We start from the raw sequence: 20,150 nt of genomic DNA, 5'->3' as shown, positions 1-20,150 counted from the left end.
ACAATTCCTGACTTTTACTTGTGGTAAATAAATAATAAAAAACATAAAGCACATATGTACATAGGTTGAAATGATGGAACTTTTTTTTTTTAATAAATAAATGGGAGATGGCATGGTAACCACGAAACAACGTACATCGAGTCCGACATAACCTGAGGACTTTCTGTATATCTTAAAACTGGATAAAATTTAGTTATTTCTGATTGGTGAAGTTATGGGTGATTTTTATTTTCTTTGTGCTTTTCTTTTTCAATTATACCACAATAGATGCTTTTCACTTAGAATACAAAAAGATAAAAGAGGAAACATATTTTAGTGTGTTTTTTCTAATGCTAGCACCAAAAGAAATAATAAAGGATAACAATTTAGACATAGCCACTATTCTAAGGATCAAACTGACATCTGATGACATTTACTGAGTCTGTCTTAAGAAAGATAGATGTATTTTATTTTATTTCGGCACACTTCTGTGTGTGCTGGGGGCAGGGGAGTCATATATATATATATATTAGAGGCCCGGTGCACGAAATTCGTGCAGTGGGGATGGGTGGGGGGTCCCTTAGCCCAGCATGTGCCCTCTTGCAGTCCGGGACCCCTCCCTTGTTACTGCCTACCTGCTTGCTGCTTCCTACCGCTTGGCTTGCTGCTCCTTAGTTCTGCCACGAAGGCCTTGGGTCTGCTGGGTGCCGGGCCTGTGGGTTTGTGTCTCTGATACCCACAGCAGCCCCAGCACCAAGGTGGCGGGCCTTGGGGCTGCTGGGTACAGGCCCCCCATTGCATGTTTGTGTCTTCTATCAGGCTCCCAGCAGCCCCAGCAGCCCCAGCACCACCTAAATAACTTAAGGGAAACTTTATTTAGTCTTCTTTTAAAAGCAATCTAGTTTAAAAATGAGTTGCAGTTAAGACAGAACAAAGAACATGGTACCTAAGAGTGAGATAGACTGACAGAGGAGAGGCTGGGCACTGGTCAGGGGCTTACATGCCAACTGTTCTCCACCTGGGAAATGATGTAAAATCGGTTTCTTTAGTTTTCTGCTTAATGGTCTTCTCCAGCACTGAGGTCAGAGGAGCCGCCTTCCAGCCTGTAGGCTGCTTCTCAGAGTCGAAATTTTTGCCATAGGCCTCTGCCTAGGACAGCACCTCTGCACCCCCAGGGTGCATAAACACACAGGGCTTCCATCAGGCTCTGCTGATCCCAGGGCAGGAGGCCTCTCGGCTCCGCTGATCCAGGTAGCCAGGAGGCCTCTCGGCTCCGCTGATTCCGGCCTGGCTGCCGGCCTCCATCTTGGCTGACAGTTAATTTGCGTATACTCACTGATTAGCCAATGAAAAGGGTAGCGGTCGTACGCCAATTACCATCTTTCTCTTTTATTAGTGTAGATGACTGTATATATGGGAATGTACACTCAGGTGGAGGTGTGTGTGTGTGTGTATGTGTGTGTGTGAGAGAGAGAGAGAGAGAGAGAGAGAGAGAGAGAGAGAGGAGAGAGAGGAGAGAGAGAGAGAGAGATCCTGGCAGAGTGTTGGTCCTTGTGGGAGTTGCATAAATCTGCATGTCCAAAGACGCTATCTGTGCTTGGCTGACCAGTATGGGTCCCACCTCAGCCTCGTGGTTGCCATGTGCTCTTTCACCTGATGCTCGAAGTACAACTGCAGGCTTCTTGTCTTCAGTGGGTCGGGAGTCTGAAGAATTTTCAGCTGTACTAGGATTATATGAAACAGTGAAGTATAGAATTGGTGCACTGATTATTTCTTGAAGCTACTTGTTATTTGTTGTTGTTTTTTAAGCACCAGTTTTTACCTTTGAATACCAATTCATGGAGAAGACTCATTTTGGTGAGTGCAGGTAGAAGTGATTTTCTGACATTTTTTAGTGAAATCTATGAAGCCTGACCTTTTATGGAGTAGCAGGACTCCCTGAACCTTGCTTTTTTTCTTCCCTCAAGTTTTCCAAACACAAGCAATCTTTTGCAAGGGCTACTCTCTTGTTTGTTTCCCACCCTTTTTTAACGATTACTTAGCTTTTTACATAACCCAACCAAATGCTGACACATGTCAACAGGATTGTGGCGTGGTTATTTCCTTCCTTCTATGTGCATTTCTGGAAGGTGGCCTTCTCTTTGCAAGACTGAGCAGTAGATCTGTTAGTGAATGACACATTTTCAGGAGGAGCCACTTCCTAGCTGGATTGAGGCCACAGAGATGGACAGGACGGGGGCAGCAGCCAGAAGCTACAGGGCGTTCTCCTCATTGTGTGGGAAACCAGAGGAGTGGCAAGGATTCCAGTGCTTCCAATTGTACTAAACAGCTGTTGACACAGACTTCAGAATTCCTGTGGAAAAGGAAGTGAACTCTGGAATATAACTTTTAAAGAAGGCTCGGGCAGGCATCACTGATGTTTATGGTTGAAGATACCACTTCTTATTGCCTATGTGTTTGTGTGAGTGATCCCATCTTCTCCTGATCTGTAGACTTTTAGCTATACCCTTTGATGAGTGGGCTCAGCTCATATGTCACCTCCTTGGAGAGGCCTTCCCAGCCTACGGTGGCCCTCCTTACCAGTTTTTATCACATGCTTCTGTTTTATTTTCTGTTGCCACTTTCACAGTCTGACATTCTTACTGATGTATTTGTGCATTATCTGTCTTCCCAACTGTAATGTAATATCAGTATGTTGCAAGTGGGGATCTTGCCAGTCGGCTTCACTGCTGCATCCCAGTGCTTAGTAGGGGGCATGGTGTCTCGTGGCTGTTGAATCAGTGTTGGGTACGAGCAGACATGGTATTTTAGGAACATGTAGAAGACAGCTAGGGTAATGGGAGCTATGAGTGAGGGCAGAATGGCATGATAGGAGGGTGGAGAGGTAGGCAGGGTTTGCTCATGGGAGCCAGGGCGAGGAGTTTGTAGTAATTTAAGGATTTGATGTTCATTACATTGTTTTGTCTCTGTGTTTCATTGCTATTCAGATTGGTTTGCTAAAATTGGTTACTGATGGCTTTCCTATTGGGAACCAGGTACCATTGTGTCTTCGAAGGGCTTTTTCAGCCTACCTTACATTTCTCTTCCCCTTCTCCACTGCTCTCAGCTTGGCACTCTTTACCTGCCTTGCCTGATGAGCCAGCAAAGCAAGATGGCCACAGCTGCCGTGTCACACTTTGATGTCTGCACAGTTGACAGCATTCCAGAGCTTTGTCATGAAACACTTTGACTTCTCCATTGAAAAGTATTGGGTTTGGACTTTGTTTATGACTCTCCCTGAGAGCCTGAATGGCAGGTAGGTCAGGAGCCCAGATCTTAACTTCACTGTTTTGAATCATATGGTGTCTCTCTTACTAGACGCTATCTGTTGGTCCCCACCTAATGTTACCTTGGTTTTTTCACATTGGCCCTCCAGTTCCTGTTAGTTGACACTGTGCTTTTTTTTTATAATTTGCTTCCAAGGTAGCAGAATTCAAGTTTCCAGTTCTGTGCTTCCTGTGAGGAGAAGAAATCAGGTTTTGCTTTGCATATGTTGAAATAGTAACTGTATTGGCATAATTCCCTGATGAATCTATTTTTGTAACTAAGGCAATAAATACTATTACAGAAGGATGTGTGTGTTTTCTAACATGTACCACTAAATATAAACACAATTATTTTATATGTACAAACAAGTAAGATGAGCCGTTTTTTTCACTTGGTCTTGAACTCACATTGAAAATTTAAGAGTGAATTTAGTGCAGCAAGGAACTAGGGGATGCTAGCATAGAGCCTCAACAGTAGGGAAATATATTAAAGTATAATTCACTCAGGTGTTTTTTTCTAACTTTTATGGGCTGTGAAAAGTATGTTGTCTTTTTTAAAGAATTCTATTCTTTAGCACCAGATATATAAACATCTAAGATGTTGATGTGCTATTCAAATAATTCTTCTTGGATGTTAGATATCTAGAATTTCATATTTCATTGTTAGTACTGGTTGTTCTCCAGAACATGTCCATGGGATGTCAGCTCCTATACATGAGAGCCATGACTTTTTCAAGACACCTTAAGATAATTGTTTTTGTCCATTAATGGAATATCCACATATAATTCAAAATTTCTGTGTTATCACATGTAGGCTTATAAATGCTCATCATTTTGGTAGATTGGCCCATGAATTAAAGCTAGTTTTCTTTTTTCAATCTCAGCTTCTCAATTTGTTTCAGACTCGTGGCAAGGAATGTAATTTTCTCTGTTTCCTTTTTAGGGTGAAAGTATACAACTTTTCAAAAATATGGAAGTCAACTGGGTTATTTTCCTTATTAAAAAAAAAATCTCTATGAAAGGAGATAGATTACCCAGGGTACATGAGCGTGCATGTTTCTCTCTCTCTTAACAATCTGTGAATCTCTCTCAGTAACATTTCCCATTATCCTGACTATGGATTTGGAATCTTGATTCTCCATCCAGAAAGGATTATGGTCATTTCCACTGAAGCAGAAATGAGGTTATTTGCATTTCATGGGAAGTGAGGAGCTCCAACTGCTCAGTCTCAGAGCCTCTGTTCTTGTTTGAGCTAAGCCACATGGCTAAGGGCCAATCCCTTAACCTTGATTTAGCTCCTTTGTCCCTGTTCTTTCATCTGTAAAATGGAACTAGTCTCTGGATCTGACTTCAGAACACTGCTATTTATTTTAACTAATGAAAGGTTGTTAATATGGTGGAATTCAAGGGGCTCTATCAATGTTTACTTGATGTATTTAATATTGGCACTGTTGGTAGGTAACTGGTAACCAGCACCTAGAGGCTGTTAGTGTAGGTCTCCAGTTAAGCTTTGGCTAAGCATTCTTTTCTTCCACTGAGCTTCCCAGGGGAGGTCAGCACGATGACTAAGGGAAAAATGGGGAAAGTTTCAGAGACCTGCCATGTTACCACACACATAGGTACAAAGGCATGGTGCCCGGCACCTTTTAGTGCTTAAATCAATATGAACAGTGCTGTATTCTGGTTTTTACATGTCTTGAATTCACTCAGTGTGTTCTATGTTAGATTGTAAAGTTCTTATACCTCTCTTTGAAAGTTAAGGAACCCATGAAATTTGATCATTTAAGTCCTAGTAGCTGAGACCTTGCTGAGTCTACAGAGAGGGGTGGCTTATATTATGTCATCCCTCTGATTAGAATTTTCTCATTGGTTTTCATCTCATTCAGTAGGGAATGAAGCTCTCACAATCCTACCATATTGGCCATCCCAAGTCTATTACCTGTGTGACTTTTGGTACTTCCACATGCTTACCCTGAGGCAGGTACATTGGCTTTCATTGGGTGTTGCCAACATGCCACAGATGTTCCTGTTCTTTTGTAGCTCTTTTCCCAGAGATAAACATGGCTGGCTTCCTTCCCTCCTACAGGTGGTTAGTACATGCCTCAGTGACGCCTTCCCTCACCACCCTGTGCTCCCTTTCCACCATATATTTGATTTGCTTACTGTCTGTCCTACCCCAAAAGGATGTAGGCTCCCTAAAACGGGGAATTCCCGGCATGTCTCTTTTGTTCACTGCTATGTCCCCAGAATTTAAAGCAGTCTCTGGAAGATAAAAGGGTACTCGAATATTTGGTAATTGAAAAATAGATGCTGTGCAATTGGCCTCTGTGCTGGATCACCTTGCACATCCTTCCTTAGGTAGAAAGCCGTAAGGCAACTTCTCCACACCTGCCTTTTTTGGACGGTGTTAGCCTAAAGGTGTTAGGCTGAGCTATTGAAGGAAGTGCAGCACTTGGTGACATCAGGTTGCCATACCCATATGCAACGTTTAAACCTCCTCTAGTTATGCTTTGGCCTCTCTCTAGGTTTGAGAACATAAGCTTCAAAATAAATAAATCAGTTATAACTTATCATCACCAATAATAAATCTATAAAAGGACTTAAAAAAAACTTTTAAAACTGTAAAATGTTTTGAGAATGATGATTGGTCTTCAGATAGTTTGTTATAATCTGAAATGGTTGAGTCATTTTCTAAGAAGAAGGTTCCCTAGGCCACTTCTCTGCATTTCTTTTGTATGCGAGTTCTGTTTTTCCCCATCCAGGCTTGTGAATTGGGTCCAAGAATACAGCTACAGGCTAGAGCATGAGCTTACCAGGACCAAGGATGGGAAAGCTAATTAATTTACACCTAGATTGAACGGATGTGCCATCCATGTGCATAAGTCAATTCAAATAACAAGTAATCGAGACAGTGGAGGACAAATAGAATTCAGGTTGGCTTGGTGTTAGTCTCTAAGTGACTGTGACTAATTTAGGAAAAGTAGGCAGCTTAGCAGCAAAAGTATAATTCTTTGTGTTAATGAAACCTGGCCTTTTCCAGAGGGGTTCCAATAATTCCCATGACACAGATTAGTTTTCTACCAACACAACAGCTTTATACTGTTAGTGGTCAGAGATGAACCTAATATCTTTGTTTGCTTCCAAAACATCCTTTTAAAAATAATCAGGTTCTCCTTTACTCATGATTTCCTTAAGGTTAGACTACATAGAGAAGAAGAGAGACAACTGAGAAAAAATGGCAGGATATATACTGTATACATTATATCTCGTGTGTGTGTGTGTGTGTGTGTGTGTACACATGCATTTATGCCCAAACACACAAACACACTGCATTCAATCAGAGCATTTAAGAGCAGCAACTGTGGAATCAGGTGGCAAACTGCCTGGCTTTATATTCCAGCTTGACTACTCATTCAATATGTGACCCAGGACAAATTTCTGAATTTCCTGGGCCTTGGCTCCTGCAGTGGCAAAGTAATGAAACTTACATCATAGGGTTATTTTAAAGATCAAATGAGATAATCGATTGGAGTGCTTACTGCCTGACTCACAGTAAGTGCTCGGTGGATGTCAGTTACTGTTATTAGTGATGACAATCTTAATAATAATCAAAGGCAGGCAGGAAATAAAGAGATTTCAGAAAGGGCTAAGAAAAAATAAAGACATGGGAGACATTACCCTTGAAGGCTTAAGTATTTTGGAAGGAGACAGATATAATATTGTGATCTTAGGCTATATTATGTAATGTATATTAGTTAATGCTTGTAATGATAATAATCAGACTCTGTCAATATTTTATGGCTTTTTACCTTCCAGATTTAGCAGTGTGGCCAAGGAGAGCCACCTGGTTTGTTATATCTCATCAGTGTCAGGGTGAGCTGCTAGGCCTCTCCCCCAACCACTGTCCCCAGTTTGGCAAAGGCTTTAAGACACCAGTAGGTTCCATGAACGTTCAAATCAGGCATTTAGTGGCAATTGAGCCTTGATACCCTTAGAGCAGGGGTGGGGAATGTCCAGTCCACGGGCTGTATAAGGCTTGAGAAATCATTTGGCCTGGCCTTGCCAAGGCATTAGGGGTGAGTTCATTAAATGTTTGACCAAATATAGCAGGCTAATTTTTAAGTTGATAATTTTGTATGGCTCGTGAACAATGTTATAAATACCCAAATGGCTCTTGGCAGAAAAAAGGTTCCCCTGCCTTAGAGGAAGGTGCACATGTTCTGATATGGACAAAACTCTACCAGACTTTGGGGATGGGGCAGGGAGGGAGGCTAACGTCATCCCTGTCCTCGCAGAACTTCTAGTAATAAGTGGGCAAGACAGGCAGTGACAGTGCCATGAGTAATGACATAATTCAATAAGTGCTAGGAAAGAAAATTGGGGAATTGGAATTATAGCGAGAGACTGACCTAGGGTAGCGGGTTGAGAAAAACCTCTCTGAAGAAGTGAGATTGATAAGTAAGAGAAATCCAGAGAGAGGGGGGCTGCAGTGGGAAGGTGGGGGCAGGGGAATCAACATTTTGAAGGAAGGCACCCAGCCTAAAGAGACTTTTACTTTTAGCCCCAAAATCAGCGAGCAAAGGGAGGCATGGTGGAGAAGGGCCTGAAGAGGTCAGCTGGATCATGCAGGATCTTCTTGGCCATGTCAGTGGTTTTCAATGTGAATTTAAAAACAGTCAGAAGCTTTGGTGGGCTTTAAAGTGGTAGTGTCCTTGGATTGGAGGAGACCAGAGTGGAAATAGAGCAGGCTATACACTCATATTTTATAGCATTCTCTGTGTTAGACCTCAAGTGTTATACAGATATATCTTGACTTTGTCACCCAAATTTCTTTTTCTTCTTTTTTTAAATCTGGCATGGTTTCCATTTGGTCCCTCTTGTTTTCTTTTAATTTGCTCTTTTCTCTTGATATTATAGTGTTCACCTGTTCATTATTAAGAAGCAGCTCTCTGGCTGTGCCAGCCAAGTACAAATGGAATGTCATCATATTTGAGGAGCATTTCATCATGTTCATGATTCTGTCAAGCCTGTAGCCTTTTTCACTACAGGCAGGGAGAAGAAATGGCATTTAGTCTAGTATCAATCTCATAGGCATAAATGCTTTCTTTTCGCTCTCTCTCTCTCTCTCTCTCTCTTCCAATTTAGTAATTTGGGCAGTGAATGAGGGAGCAGCATGTTTTTTTCTGTGAAAAACTGCCGCTCCCCCCGCCCCCAAACACACACACTAATCTGGAAAGTACATGCTTAACATGTAACTGTTTTGTCTATTCATGTTTGAGAAAAAAGAAGGACTCTGTAGCCTAGGCCTAACCGACCCTTCCTCACGAGTGAAGAGTGAACTGCAGAGCTCCATGGTGGTCTGGGCTCTGCAGCCCCGCCCTGTTCCCCTCCTGCCTCTGCCCTTCATTAGCTATGTGACCTCGGGCAAATTACTTAATGTCTCAGTTCTCACCTGTAAAATGGAGTCTTCCCTGCCTGCCTCAAAGGGTTCTCTTGAAGATTCCACTATGTAAAGGTATCCTTCATGAGCACGCAGTTATTCAAACCTTCAGGTCTGGCTTCTCCATGGATAACCATTCCCAGAAGGATGTTGAATATGGTTGGTGAACGTGACCCCAGTCTGTACACAGCACAGTTTATTTTAAACTCTCATTCTGGTGCCAGCCATTGGGGCAGCCTAGCAAGGCTATATTTATGACTCTGATGGGTTTCCTTGGCATAGGTCTCCTTAGCACCATCCTGACTGTTCCTGCCTCACCAAGTCCAGATGGTGTCCAGGCAACACACACACACACACACACACACACACACACACACACACACTCTGACTTATTAGAAAACACACAGGCAGTGGTGGTGGGATTCCCCCTGCCACTCCCCATTAAATACTGAGGATGCATTTAAAGATGGTGAAAGTAACCACATTAGCAACCCAGGAAACTAAACTTGCCTGGTTACCCACAAAAAGGTGTAGTTCCAGCAGCAGCATTTCTAGCGAATCCTTCATAGCCACAGAGCTTGCAGCTTCTCTACCCCAGAGAGGGTAGTAGAGAGCAGAGTGATATATACTGCAGCTGCGTGCCCACCCACTCAACCGCTTTCAGAATTGGTCACATGGGGCCTACCCAGGACCTGCCTGTGTGCTGCAGAGGATGCATCCCAGGACCATGGTCGTGAAAATGGAGCAGTCGGTGTAGAAATGCCCCCATGCAATTGACTCTGAACATAATCATGTAGAGGGGAGACACTGTGTCAAAAGAGTGTGTGGAGCTGGGCTTTGCAGGGAGGTGGGCTTTGGATGGTGAGGGGAGGACTTGCTGGCAGGCCTGGGCTAGTTAGTGCCCTGAAGGCAGAGTGAGTGTGGTGGGTTTGCTGTAGCTTCTTGTGAGGCCTTCAGCCTGTCGAGGGAGAGGTCATTATAAGGAAGTGATGGAAAATAAATAATACTAACTTTTGAACTTTTTAAAATATAGATTTGGAGTATTTCATAAATTTAGAAAAGAAAGAATACCAAGAAGCAAAGTACAGATAAGTAGGGTAATGGAAGCCCTTCAAATATAATTGGAGGAGGTCGGCTTCCTTGCCCCAGGCAGAAGCAGGACACAAGAGGTTTCTGGACAGGATATTAATGACATCACCAACTAACAGTGTTGCTTTAAGTTGGCACTTGCTGCCTTGTTGCTACTTCTATCACTATCATTACCACTATGTTGACCACCACTGTGAACAATAGTTGTCATTTATTACCAGGCCGGCATGACTCAGTGGTTGAGTGTCGACCTATGAACCAGGAGGTCATGGTTCAATTTCCGGTCAGGGCACATGCCCAGTATGGGGCTTGCAGGAGGCAGCTGATCAATGGTTTTCTCTCATCATTAATATTTCTATCTCTCTCTCTCTCCCTCTTTCTTCCTTTCTGAAATCAATAAAAATATATTTTTTAAAAATAGCTGTCATTAAGCCATTGTTTCATGCCAAAAAGTTTACTCACCTAATCTTACTTAACACTTGTAAATCAGGAGCAATACTAACTACTCATAAAGGTAGTTTAATATTGCTCCTGATTTACAAGTGAAGAAATAGGGTTAGAGATGCCAAGTGACTTAACTATTCTTGTTACCCAGCTAGGAATATCTATTTAATTCTAACCACTGTGTTATACTATCTCTCTTAGCCCCTTCTCCGCCCCCCTAAACCTCCACATATTTGTAAACTGGAGACAATTTTTGTGTTCTGTATACCTAGAATAGTGCTTTTCAAAGTAGTGGGTTGTAAAATCAATTTAGTAGGTTAAAAAAGGGTAGAAAATATCAGAATTTATCACATTTACTGTTCCTAAAACTTTGGTGTGGTGTGTGTGTGTATGTGTGTGTGTGTGTACTAGTATGTATGTATGGATGTATGTTACATGGGAAAATATATTTTATGAGAAAAAATATTACATGGGAAAATAATTTCTAACCATGAGTCATTGTCAGAAAGTTTGAGAGCTACCGTTCTAGAGTTTTTTTCAGGTCAAATAAATGTAAAATATTGTTGCAAAGCTCCTTGTAAACTCTAAAATACCCTAGAAGTCTAACTTATCATTCTTATTTAACACTGGGAACTGACACAAACAGATCAGGGATGGCAGTTAAGTGTTGCTATGCTGTTCCTCCACCCATTTCATTCATTGCAGATAGTGCTAATTTGTCACCACACCTGTGTCCAGTGGAACCAGGACTCACCTTTGACATACCTCATCACAGCACTCCAGGGCTTAACATGAAAAGATTTGTAAACCCAGCAATAGGCTTATGATTGCTGGAGTATACCAGGACCAGGCTGTGGCTATGAAGTACTGCTTAGAGTTTACCAAGCTCTGGCTCTCATTTACTGCTAGGAAAACAGATGCCATTCCTATGACAGCACAGGGGTCTCTGCATTACAAGCCCAGAAGGGTTTGGCTACTGTCTACTCCCCTCATAACACTCTCCACCATCATCCATCATCCTCATCTGGAAGCAATTTACCTCCCTTTGCCTCTCAAAGGGCATCAGTTACATCCAGAATCCTCATCCATTTTCCCTGGAAACAAGGGTGGCAAGAGACCCTTCTTGCCAAAGCCACTTTCTTGGGACCTGCTTTTTCCTCATTAATTGCAATTCCTGAGGGAACTGCAGGGAACATGGGGTGCAAATTCCCCAACAAGATCCGTGAAGGCATGTCCCTCCGGTGATGCACTGCTTCGCAGCTGATACAGCAAACTCTTATTGGTCACAAAAGGAGCTGGGTTTCACCCAGGTTAAAATAGAATGGAAACTATTTCTCTGCAAACTGCAAAGGAAGCCTTTGGCATTGGCAGCTCTCTCAGAAGGCACCACAAAGGGATCCATGTGGGCCTAGGGATCTAAAAGACATGTCAAAGACTCCTTCAATGGAATGTGCAAGGCACAAGAAACTTTTGCATGTCGATTTTAGGTCAAGACTCAACATGACATTCTCGACTGTGGGAGAAAGTATTCAAGCAGCTCAATTACCAGCCCAGAAAGCAGGCTCTCGGTGTTTTATAGACCTTGCTAATGAATGAGTCCCGTGGCCTCTGCTGGACCGGGCTTCTCAGTCCTCTGCCAGCCTGCCTCCCACACCTCTGCACATTTGTCAAGCTGTAATGGATGGCTGGTGCCAACAGAGGCTGAGGTCTAGGCCTTTCTGTCTGGGCTACATAGAGATCTCAAGCCATTAGTAATTCAATCTGGAGTAATGAACATAGCCATACCAATTTGTGAGTAGTAATGATCAAGTGACAGATCAATTCATTATGTCACTGAACCAAAAGATATGCTAGTCATAAAAAGTACAGCTTCCCCCCCCCAAAGTTTCATAAAACTTACATCAATGTGTTTTTAAGTTCTAAAATAAAATGGATCATTAAAAAGGAAATGAATTATGTTGGGTAGCCTCAAGCCTATTTATATTCAGACTTGCTTATCCAGAATTACTGTGCCTTTCTTTCCAAATGCCTTTGGGCATTGAGGCCTGCACATCTGAGTAATTGCTACTTATTAATTAAACCTGAGAAATGGAACACAGCTCCAAGCTTTGAAAGGGGAGGTTGGGATAGTTGAAATACATTCTCCCCAAAATCATCAGTAATAATTTGAGTTTTTATGAGTAAATAGCTGCCTTGAGAATAATTGTTTTATGTCAACTGAGAAGCTTCCATCATCTTTTAACACCTTAGTGAACATTGTTGTGCTTCTCCTGGGCCAGGCATTGTGCTTAGCACAGGTGGTACCACCTAAAATAAGCACAGTCTCTATCCTAAGACAGCAGTAGAGACATCAATAACATGTAATAAATACAGGATTGTGACAACACTTCTGCCTTCATTGAGGGGTGAAAGATTAAGGAAATACTAGACAGAGACTGCATCAAAAAATAAAATAAAATACCTAGAAATACATTTAACCAAGGATGTAAAAGACCTGTACTCTGAAAATTATAAGACATTGAAGAAAAAAAATGGAAGAAGATACAAATAACTGAAGCATATGCCGCTCATAGATAGGATGAATTAACATCATTAAAATCTCCATACCCAAAGCAATCTATAGAGTCAATGAAATTCCTATCAAGATATCAATGGTGTATTTCACAGAACTAGGACAAATATTCCAAAAATTTATATGGAACCACAAAAGACCCCCACATATCCACAGCAATCTTGGGAAAGAAGAACAGAGTTGGAGGAATCATACTACCTGATATCAAACTATACTACAAAGCAATAGGAATAGAAGCATTATGGTACTGGCATAAAAACAGACATATGATCAATGGAACAGAGTAGAGAGTCTAGAAATAAACCCATGCCTTTATCTTCAATTAATATTTGACAAAGATGGCAAAAGTATACAATGGATGTAGATAACCTATTCAACAAGTGGTGTTGGGAAAATTGGACAGATCCATGCAAACAAAATGAAAGTAGACCACCTTCTTGGACCATACACAAGAATAAACTAAAAATGGGTTAAAGATTTATCTCTTAGATTCAAAACTATAAAAACCCTAGAAGAAAACATAGGCAGTAAAATCTCGGACATTTCTTGTAGCAGTGTTTTTTGTTTTGTTTTGTTTCTGATATATAGCCTTGGGAGAGAAACAAAAGAAAAAAACAAATGGGACTGTATCAAACTAAAAAGTTTTCGCACAGCAAAGGAAACCATCAACAAAATGAAAAGATAATCCACTGAATGGGAGAACATATTTGCCAATGACACATCTGATAAAGGGTTAATATCCAAAATTTATAAAGAACTTAGACAATTCAACACCAAAAACCAAAACAAAACACAGAAACAATCCAGTTTAAAAATGGGTAAAAGATCTGCATAGACACTTCTCCAGATATGACATACAGACATATGAAAAGATGCTCGATGTCAGTAAACATCAGAGAGATGCAAATAAAACCACATGAGATATCACCTCACACCTGTTGGAAGGGCTGTCATCAATACATCAAAAAACAAATGTTGGCCAGGATGTGGAGAAAAGGGAACCCTTATGCACTGTTGGTGGAAAAACAGACTGGTGCAGCCACTAAGGAAAGCAGTATGAAGTTACTTCAAAAAATTAAAAATTGCACTGCCTATGACCCAGCAATTCCACATGTGGAAATATATTTGAAGAAACCCGAAACATGAATTTGAAAGAATATATGCACGCCGGTGTTCCTTGCAGCATTATTTACAATAGCCCAAATGTCCAACATAAGATAAATAAACTGTGGTACCTTTATACCAGCGGTTCTCAACCTGTGGGTCGCGACCCCTTTGGCGGTCGAACGACCCTTTCACAGGGGTCGCCTAAGACCATCCTGCATATCAGATATTTACATTACGATTCATAACAGTAGCAACATTACAGTTATGAAGTAGCAAAGAAAACAATTTTATGGTTGGGTCACAACATGAGGAACTGTATTTAAAGGGCCAGAAGGTTGAGAACCAGTGCTTTATACAATGGAATACTACTCGGCCATAAAGAAGAAGGGAACTTACCCTTTGCGACAGCATGGATGGACCTGGAGAGCATTATGCTAAGTGAAATATGCCAGTCCGAGAAAGACAAGTATCCATATGATTTCACTCATATGTGGAATCAAATAAACAAAATAAACTAACAAACCAAATACAAGCAGACTTGTAGATAGGTAAGAGATTGACAGCTGTCAGAGGGAAGAGGAGTTGTGGTGTAGATGAAAAAGATGAAGGCATTAAGCCAAAGAGAAAAAACCCAACCCATAGACACAGACAACAGTATGGTGATTACCAGAGGGAAATGGGATTGAGAGGAGGTAGAAGAGAGTATGGGGAGATAAATGGTGATAGAAGGAGACTTGACTTGGGGTGGTGAACACACAATATAATATACAGATGATGTATTATAGAATTGTATACCTGAAACCTATATAACTTTATTAACTAATGCCACCCCAATAAATTTAATTAAAATAGGGGGGAAAAAACCCGGTGAGGAACTCAAACCTTGGACATACTGAGTCACTTGCCCAGACACCCAGAGCTGGAAAGTGGCAGAGGTGACTTGGGAAAAAGTGTACTATTTCTTAAGTTTGGCCTTCATATTCAAAACAGTGGAACCCACTATCAACACTCAAATAATAGAAGCATTGCTAAACACATTACACATTACATACACTTTGCCATTGTGTTCTCTCCCTACAATCCAAGGAGGTGTGAGGCCATTGCAGCTTTCAGCAGAGGAATGATGTAAATAGAGCTGACTTCTGGACAGTGCCTAGTGGTAGCAGGCAGGATAAAGCGGAAGCTAGAAATTCTAGTCAGGGAGTCTAGTTATGAGGCTATTGCTTGAGTCGGAGTGCTCAGAAGCATGGTGGTGAAGAATGATCATCATCCAAACCATGTATTTTTATATTGGTCTGCAATTTAAAAGTGCCTTCATACATATAAAACTTATTGATTCATCTGCACAAAGGACTTTTGTGACAAGAGGGGTAGGTCTATTGACTTAACTCCTTTGGGAGGGGAACTATAAGGGCATGGAATTCACTTCTGCACCCAGGAGCTGATGTTGAAAGCAATGGTCGTTACTGCAGCTTTTAAATATGCATACTTGCTGATGGACTGAGGCACAGAAGCAAAGTCTTTTCCCCCCTTGCCAGGTAAGAACTTGACCATCTGCATTAAGGCTTTCAGACTAGAAATGTGATGCAGTTCTGGGTAGAATAGAAAACTCCGGGAACACAAAGAATGTTTGTAAAATATTCTTATGTGGACCAGGATATGAGTGTCAAATCTCCTTGCTGCAGGTGTTGCTTAGCAATCAAAAAGCAGATTATATTTCTAATTGAGTTGTTCATAGACTTGACCCCTCTCCCAGCAATGACCCTTTCAGAGGTGGAAGTTTTTAGGAAATTACTTTCAGCCCTAGAAAAGTATAGCAAAGTACACATCTGCTGATAAAATTGGTTGAGTTACTATTTCAGTAAAGGCTCAGTTTCAAAACCTACACTTAGGTCAGTAGAACAGTTTTTTCTCCCACAAAATAGAAGTATACAAGCGAAACAGTGCCGGCATTTACAGAATTGTGTTTAAAAAAACACTCACTATAAATAGCCCTGAATGCTAGGGAGGTATGTCTGTGCAAACTGACTTCTCTGCCCAATTTCCCTCTCATTTCTCATAATGAATAGTTTCCTTCTTCTAACAGGTGATTTAGAGAAACCCCTAATATTTTCTTAACAATAGTGAATGGCTTTAACTTTTGACTTACTTGTCGCTTATAGATAATTTGTATATTTTTATACTCAGGGCTAGCAAATGGACAATTAAGTTTTATGGCTAGGTAATGGTGCCTACTTGTGGAGTGCAGATACATGTTTTGTGTAGCTGCTTATCCAAAAATATGCGTATGTGTTTAGCAAATTACTCGGACCCAGCTACTGTTGACCCTGTGTATTTCTTACCCTTTGAGTATAAATGACAATATAAACACAGCCATATACATAGATCTACAGTAGGGGTTTTTTATCCTGTTTATTCTACATGTTTCATTTAATATAAGCCACATGTTTCATAGGATGGGGCTTTAATACTCTGAGCCTAAAGTGCTTAATTTCCTGACTTCTTCTTGAGTATCCAGAGCTGCCCATTTTGAAAATTACGTCTATTTTGTGCCTATGTTTGCAAATGTATTAAAACCATCAAGAGTTTTTATATTTGAGCTAGAGAAAATGCTACTGATCACAGTGGTTTAAGCAGCAGCCACATATAGAAATTGTAACTAAGTGGAATTAGCAGGTACCTGGATTTGCAGAACAGTGATTTGTACATCGATGTACAAAGGTTCATATTTTGGAAGGCAGCTGCTTTGGTCGGTTGGTTGTTTAGGCAAAATGGAAATGATAATATGAAATAGCTAAATAGCGTGGATACTGAAGATTTCTGAAACTTTGATAGATGAAACTATGAGTAGAAAAGTCTGTCTTTGAATTCCAAAGATATCAGGAGGTATCCCAAGGTCCGGTTTCTTCTAGATGAGAAGTTGAAAAATAGGAAAGGTAGAGGGAAGTCAGCTGTTTATTTGTATACTATTTCTCTCATCTGTGCCTTTTCTTTTCCTTTTTCCCAGTGTTGCTAACAACCACAAGCAAAATTTGATGACAGTGGCGAACCTTGGCGTGGTGTTTGGACCCACCCTGCTTCGGCCTCAGGAAGAAACAGTAGCCGCCATCATGGATATCAAATTTCAGAACATTGTCATTGAGATCCTGATCGAAAACCATGATAAGGTGATATAAGTATAATTGGGCACTGAAGAATTTGCCTTGGGGGAGGCTGAGTTGGAACTGGCATTCAGGGTTGACTAGTGTTCACATTGCTAATGAGAACTGTGATGATGATGAAGTTGCTGGTAGTGGCAGTGATGGCAGCAGTGATAATCTCAGGATGGCAGCTGTGACAACAGTAGTTATGGTGGCGACAGCATTTATCCTATAGTGGGAACTGTGCTGAGTCCTTTACATAGGTTGCCTTTTTATCCTTACAACAATCCAATGAAGAAGGTGCTAGTCTAAGTCTCATTTTGAAGATTTCCTTTGCCCATTTTTTTTTTACTTGGTTGTCCTCATATGAGTTTATAATAGTTACTATCAGTGACATTAAACTATTTTCATTTGTGTTGCAAATATTTTTCCTAATCTGAAGTTTGCCTTTCAGTTATATAATGGTGTATTATTTCTATATATGTGTATGCATGTGTGTGTGCGTGCGTGTGTGTGTGTGTGTGCGTGCGTGTGTGTGGTCTGTCTTTTCCTTTAGGACATTTTGGTCTTTCTTAAGAAGACCTCCCTCACTCCACAGAGTTGTCCTCATAACACTGGGGTAGGGGCATGATGCTTCACTCATCTGTCCCACCCCAGCTCTGCATGGCAGATCTCTAGGTAGCTTCTCAGAAGCTGCAGGGTCCCCTGGGGCACCACTTGACAGCCACAGCTCTGGTGTCAAATAAAAAATGTGCTCCTTCTAAGTAAATCTTTACCTAGAATGGTGAATTAATTTTGCTAGATAACCTGCCAAATAAATCGAGAGCACTCACCACTGCCTACACTAATAACACTCTAACGTTAGCTACCATCGTCTCTTGTCTGGGTTTTTATTAGAGCCTCCTCGTTTGCGTCCCTCCTCTTACCCTTGGCTTGTCTATTCTGATATCAGCCACCAGAGTGAGATTTGTTTAAATTTAAGTCAAATCAAATCAGTTGTCTGCTAAGAACCCTTTAGGGGCTTTCCATGTCACTGAGTGAAAGCTAGAGCCCTTACAAGAGCCTGGAAGGTCCCACATGGTCTCTGCTTTCCCTGCTGTTACTGCCTCATCTCATTTCCTACCTGGGCTGCCTTGCTGTTCCCCACACCCGGCACCCTCTCCTACCTTAAGGCCTTTGCAGTTGCTATTTCCAGGCCCGAAACACTCTTCCTTCATATAACTACACGGCATGTTTCCTCACCTCTTTCAAGCCTTCTAAGTGAGTCCCATCTAGATTTCTGTATTTAAAATTGCAAGCAGTCCCAGCCTCATTCACTCCCTCCCCTTGATCCTGATTTCTCTCTCTTTCTCCATAGCACCTACCACTTCCTAGCATACTGTATAATTTACTTACTGATTTGATCTGTTGTCTTTGCGACCTCCATGAGAATGTATGCTTCACGAAAGCAGAAACTATTGTCAGTTTTGTTCACTGCTTGGTTCCCAGGTTCTCAGTAGGCACCCAGCACATATATTGTGAATGGGCTCTTATGGTAGCTGGCCTCCAAATAGTTCTCAGGGACCCTGGTCTCCTGATATTCACTCCATTGTGTAGTCCCCTTCAAGGGGAATAAGAGATTCCAATATTGATCCCAGTGTGATCAATAGGAATAGTGATCCCAATGTGATCAGTAGGGTTTTGCAAAAGTAATGGAGTGTGACTTTGGAGACTAGTCATAAAAGACCTTGTAACATTTGCCTTGGTTTCTGGACGGGCTCACTGAGCGGAAAGCAAGCTACTGTGTTGTAAAGGCAGTCCCACAGCCCTGTGGGGAGGAAACCGGCTTCCTGCCAGCAACCAGACCAACTTGCCAGACACGTGAGTGAGCTGCTTCAGGAGTGGATCCTGCAGCCCTGATCAAACCTTCAGATGATGCAGCCCTGACTGACATCTTCAGGGCAACCTCGTAAGAAACCCTGAGGCAGAACTACCGTGCTAAGCCTCTCCTGAGTTCTTAACCCACAGAAGCAGGGAGTAAGTAGGTTTTAAGCCACTACGTTTTTTGGTCGTTAGTTGTTATAGAGCATTAATAACTACTAAAGAACCTCTGAGTGTAAACTTTCACAAGTAGCGAGGATATTCTGCAAAGTTGCGTAAGCAGCATGGCCTCCCCTCTCCCATCTAATCTAATAAAAGAGAAACATGGTAATTAGCGTACGACTGCTACCCTTCCTATTGGCTAATCAGGGTGATATGCAAATTAACTGTCAGCCAAGATGGCGGCCGGCAGCCAGGCAGCTGGAAGTGAACATGAGGCTTGCTTGCTGCAGTGAAGGAGGACTCCAACGTTCCCCGCCTGCACTGCCGGTCTCTGAGCTGGCAGTTTGAAACTTTGTAACAAATATAGAAGCTAAACAAAACCCCAGAAACCAGCTTTCAGCCGGCCGGGATCTCAGAGCTGGAGTTAATACATTGTTTCGATTATAGAACGCAAACAAACCAGATACCTGCTTTCAGCAGCGGAAGCCTCAGAGCTAGAGCCAGAGCTAAAGCTGGCCCAGAATAAAAAAAGAAAAAAAGGAGCGGTTGGGAGCCTCAGTCAACTGCCAGCCTGAAAGCAGCCCTCAGCCCCTCACCCAGACTGGCCAGGCACCCCCAGTGGGGACCCCCACCCTGAAGGGTGTGTGACCAGCTGCAAACAGCCATCATCCCCTCATCCAGGCTGGCCAGGCACCCAGTGGGGACCCCCACCCTGATCCAGGACACCTTCAGGGCAAACCAGCCAGCCCCTACCCATGCACCAGGCCTCTATCCTATATAGTAAAAGGGTAATATGCTCCCAGCACGGCATCAGCAGAGCCGCGAGGCTCCTGGCACCGATCAGCGTGACAGGGGCAGCGCCCAACCCCTGATCGCCTGCGCTCTGTGTGTGACAGTGAGGGCCTCCACACCCCCCCCCACGGGCTGTTTGTGTGAAGGTGAGGGCCAACCCCACCCCCCCAGGTTGTCTGGGAAAAGAAAAAAAAGGCCCTAGGGGACGGGGGGGGGGGGGCCCCACCAACCATAATGGGGAGTGCCCCAACCCCCCCCGC

The 20,150-nt window shown here is 42.3% G+C and overlaps 1 protein-coding gene across 1 annotated transcript in view; it reads left to right on the top strand.

Annotated features, from left to right (window-relative positions):
- ARHGAP26 (Rho GTPase activating protein 26) overlaps positions 1–20,150 on the top strand; it is a 406,595-nt gene that overhangs the window by 284,205 nt on the left and 102,240 nt on the right. Inside the window, 1 exon segment of the mRNA XM_006086413.2 lies at positions 16,944–17,103. Within this exon segment, the coding sequence (XP_006086475.1) occupies positions 16,944–17,103 (160 nt within the window).

This window comes from Myotis lucifugus, unplaced genomic scaffold (assembly GCF_000147115.1).
Source record: "Myotis lucifugus unplaced genomic scaffold, Myoluc2.0 scaffold_28, whole genome shotgun sequence".
Lineage (NCBI taxonomy): Eukaryota > Metazoa > Chordata > Mammalia > Chiroptera > Vespertilionidae > Myotis > Myotis lucifugus.
The sequence above is the reverse complement of the archived record's forward strand: the minus strand, read 5'-3'. Positions and strand labels throughout refer to the sequence as shown.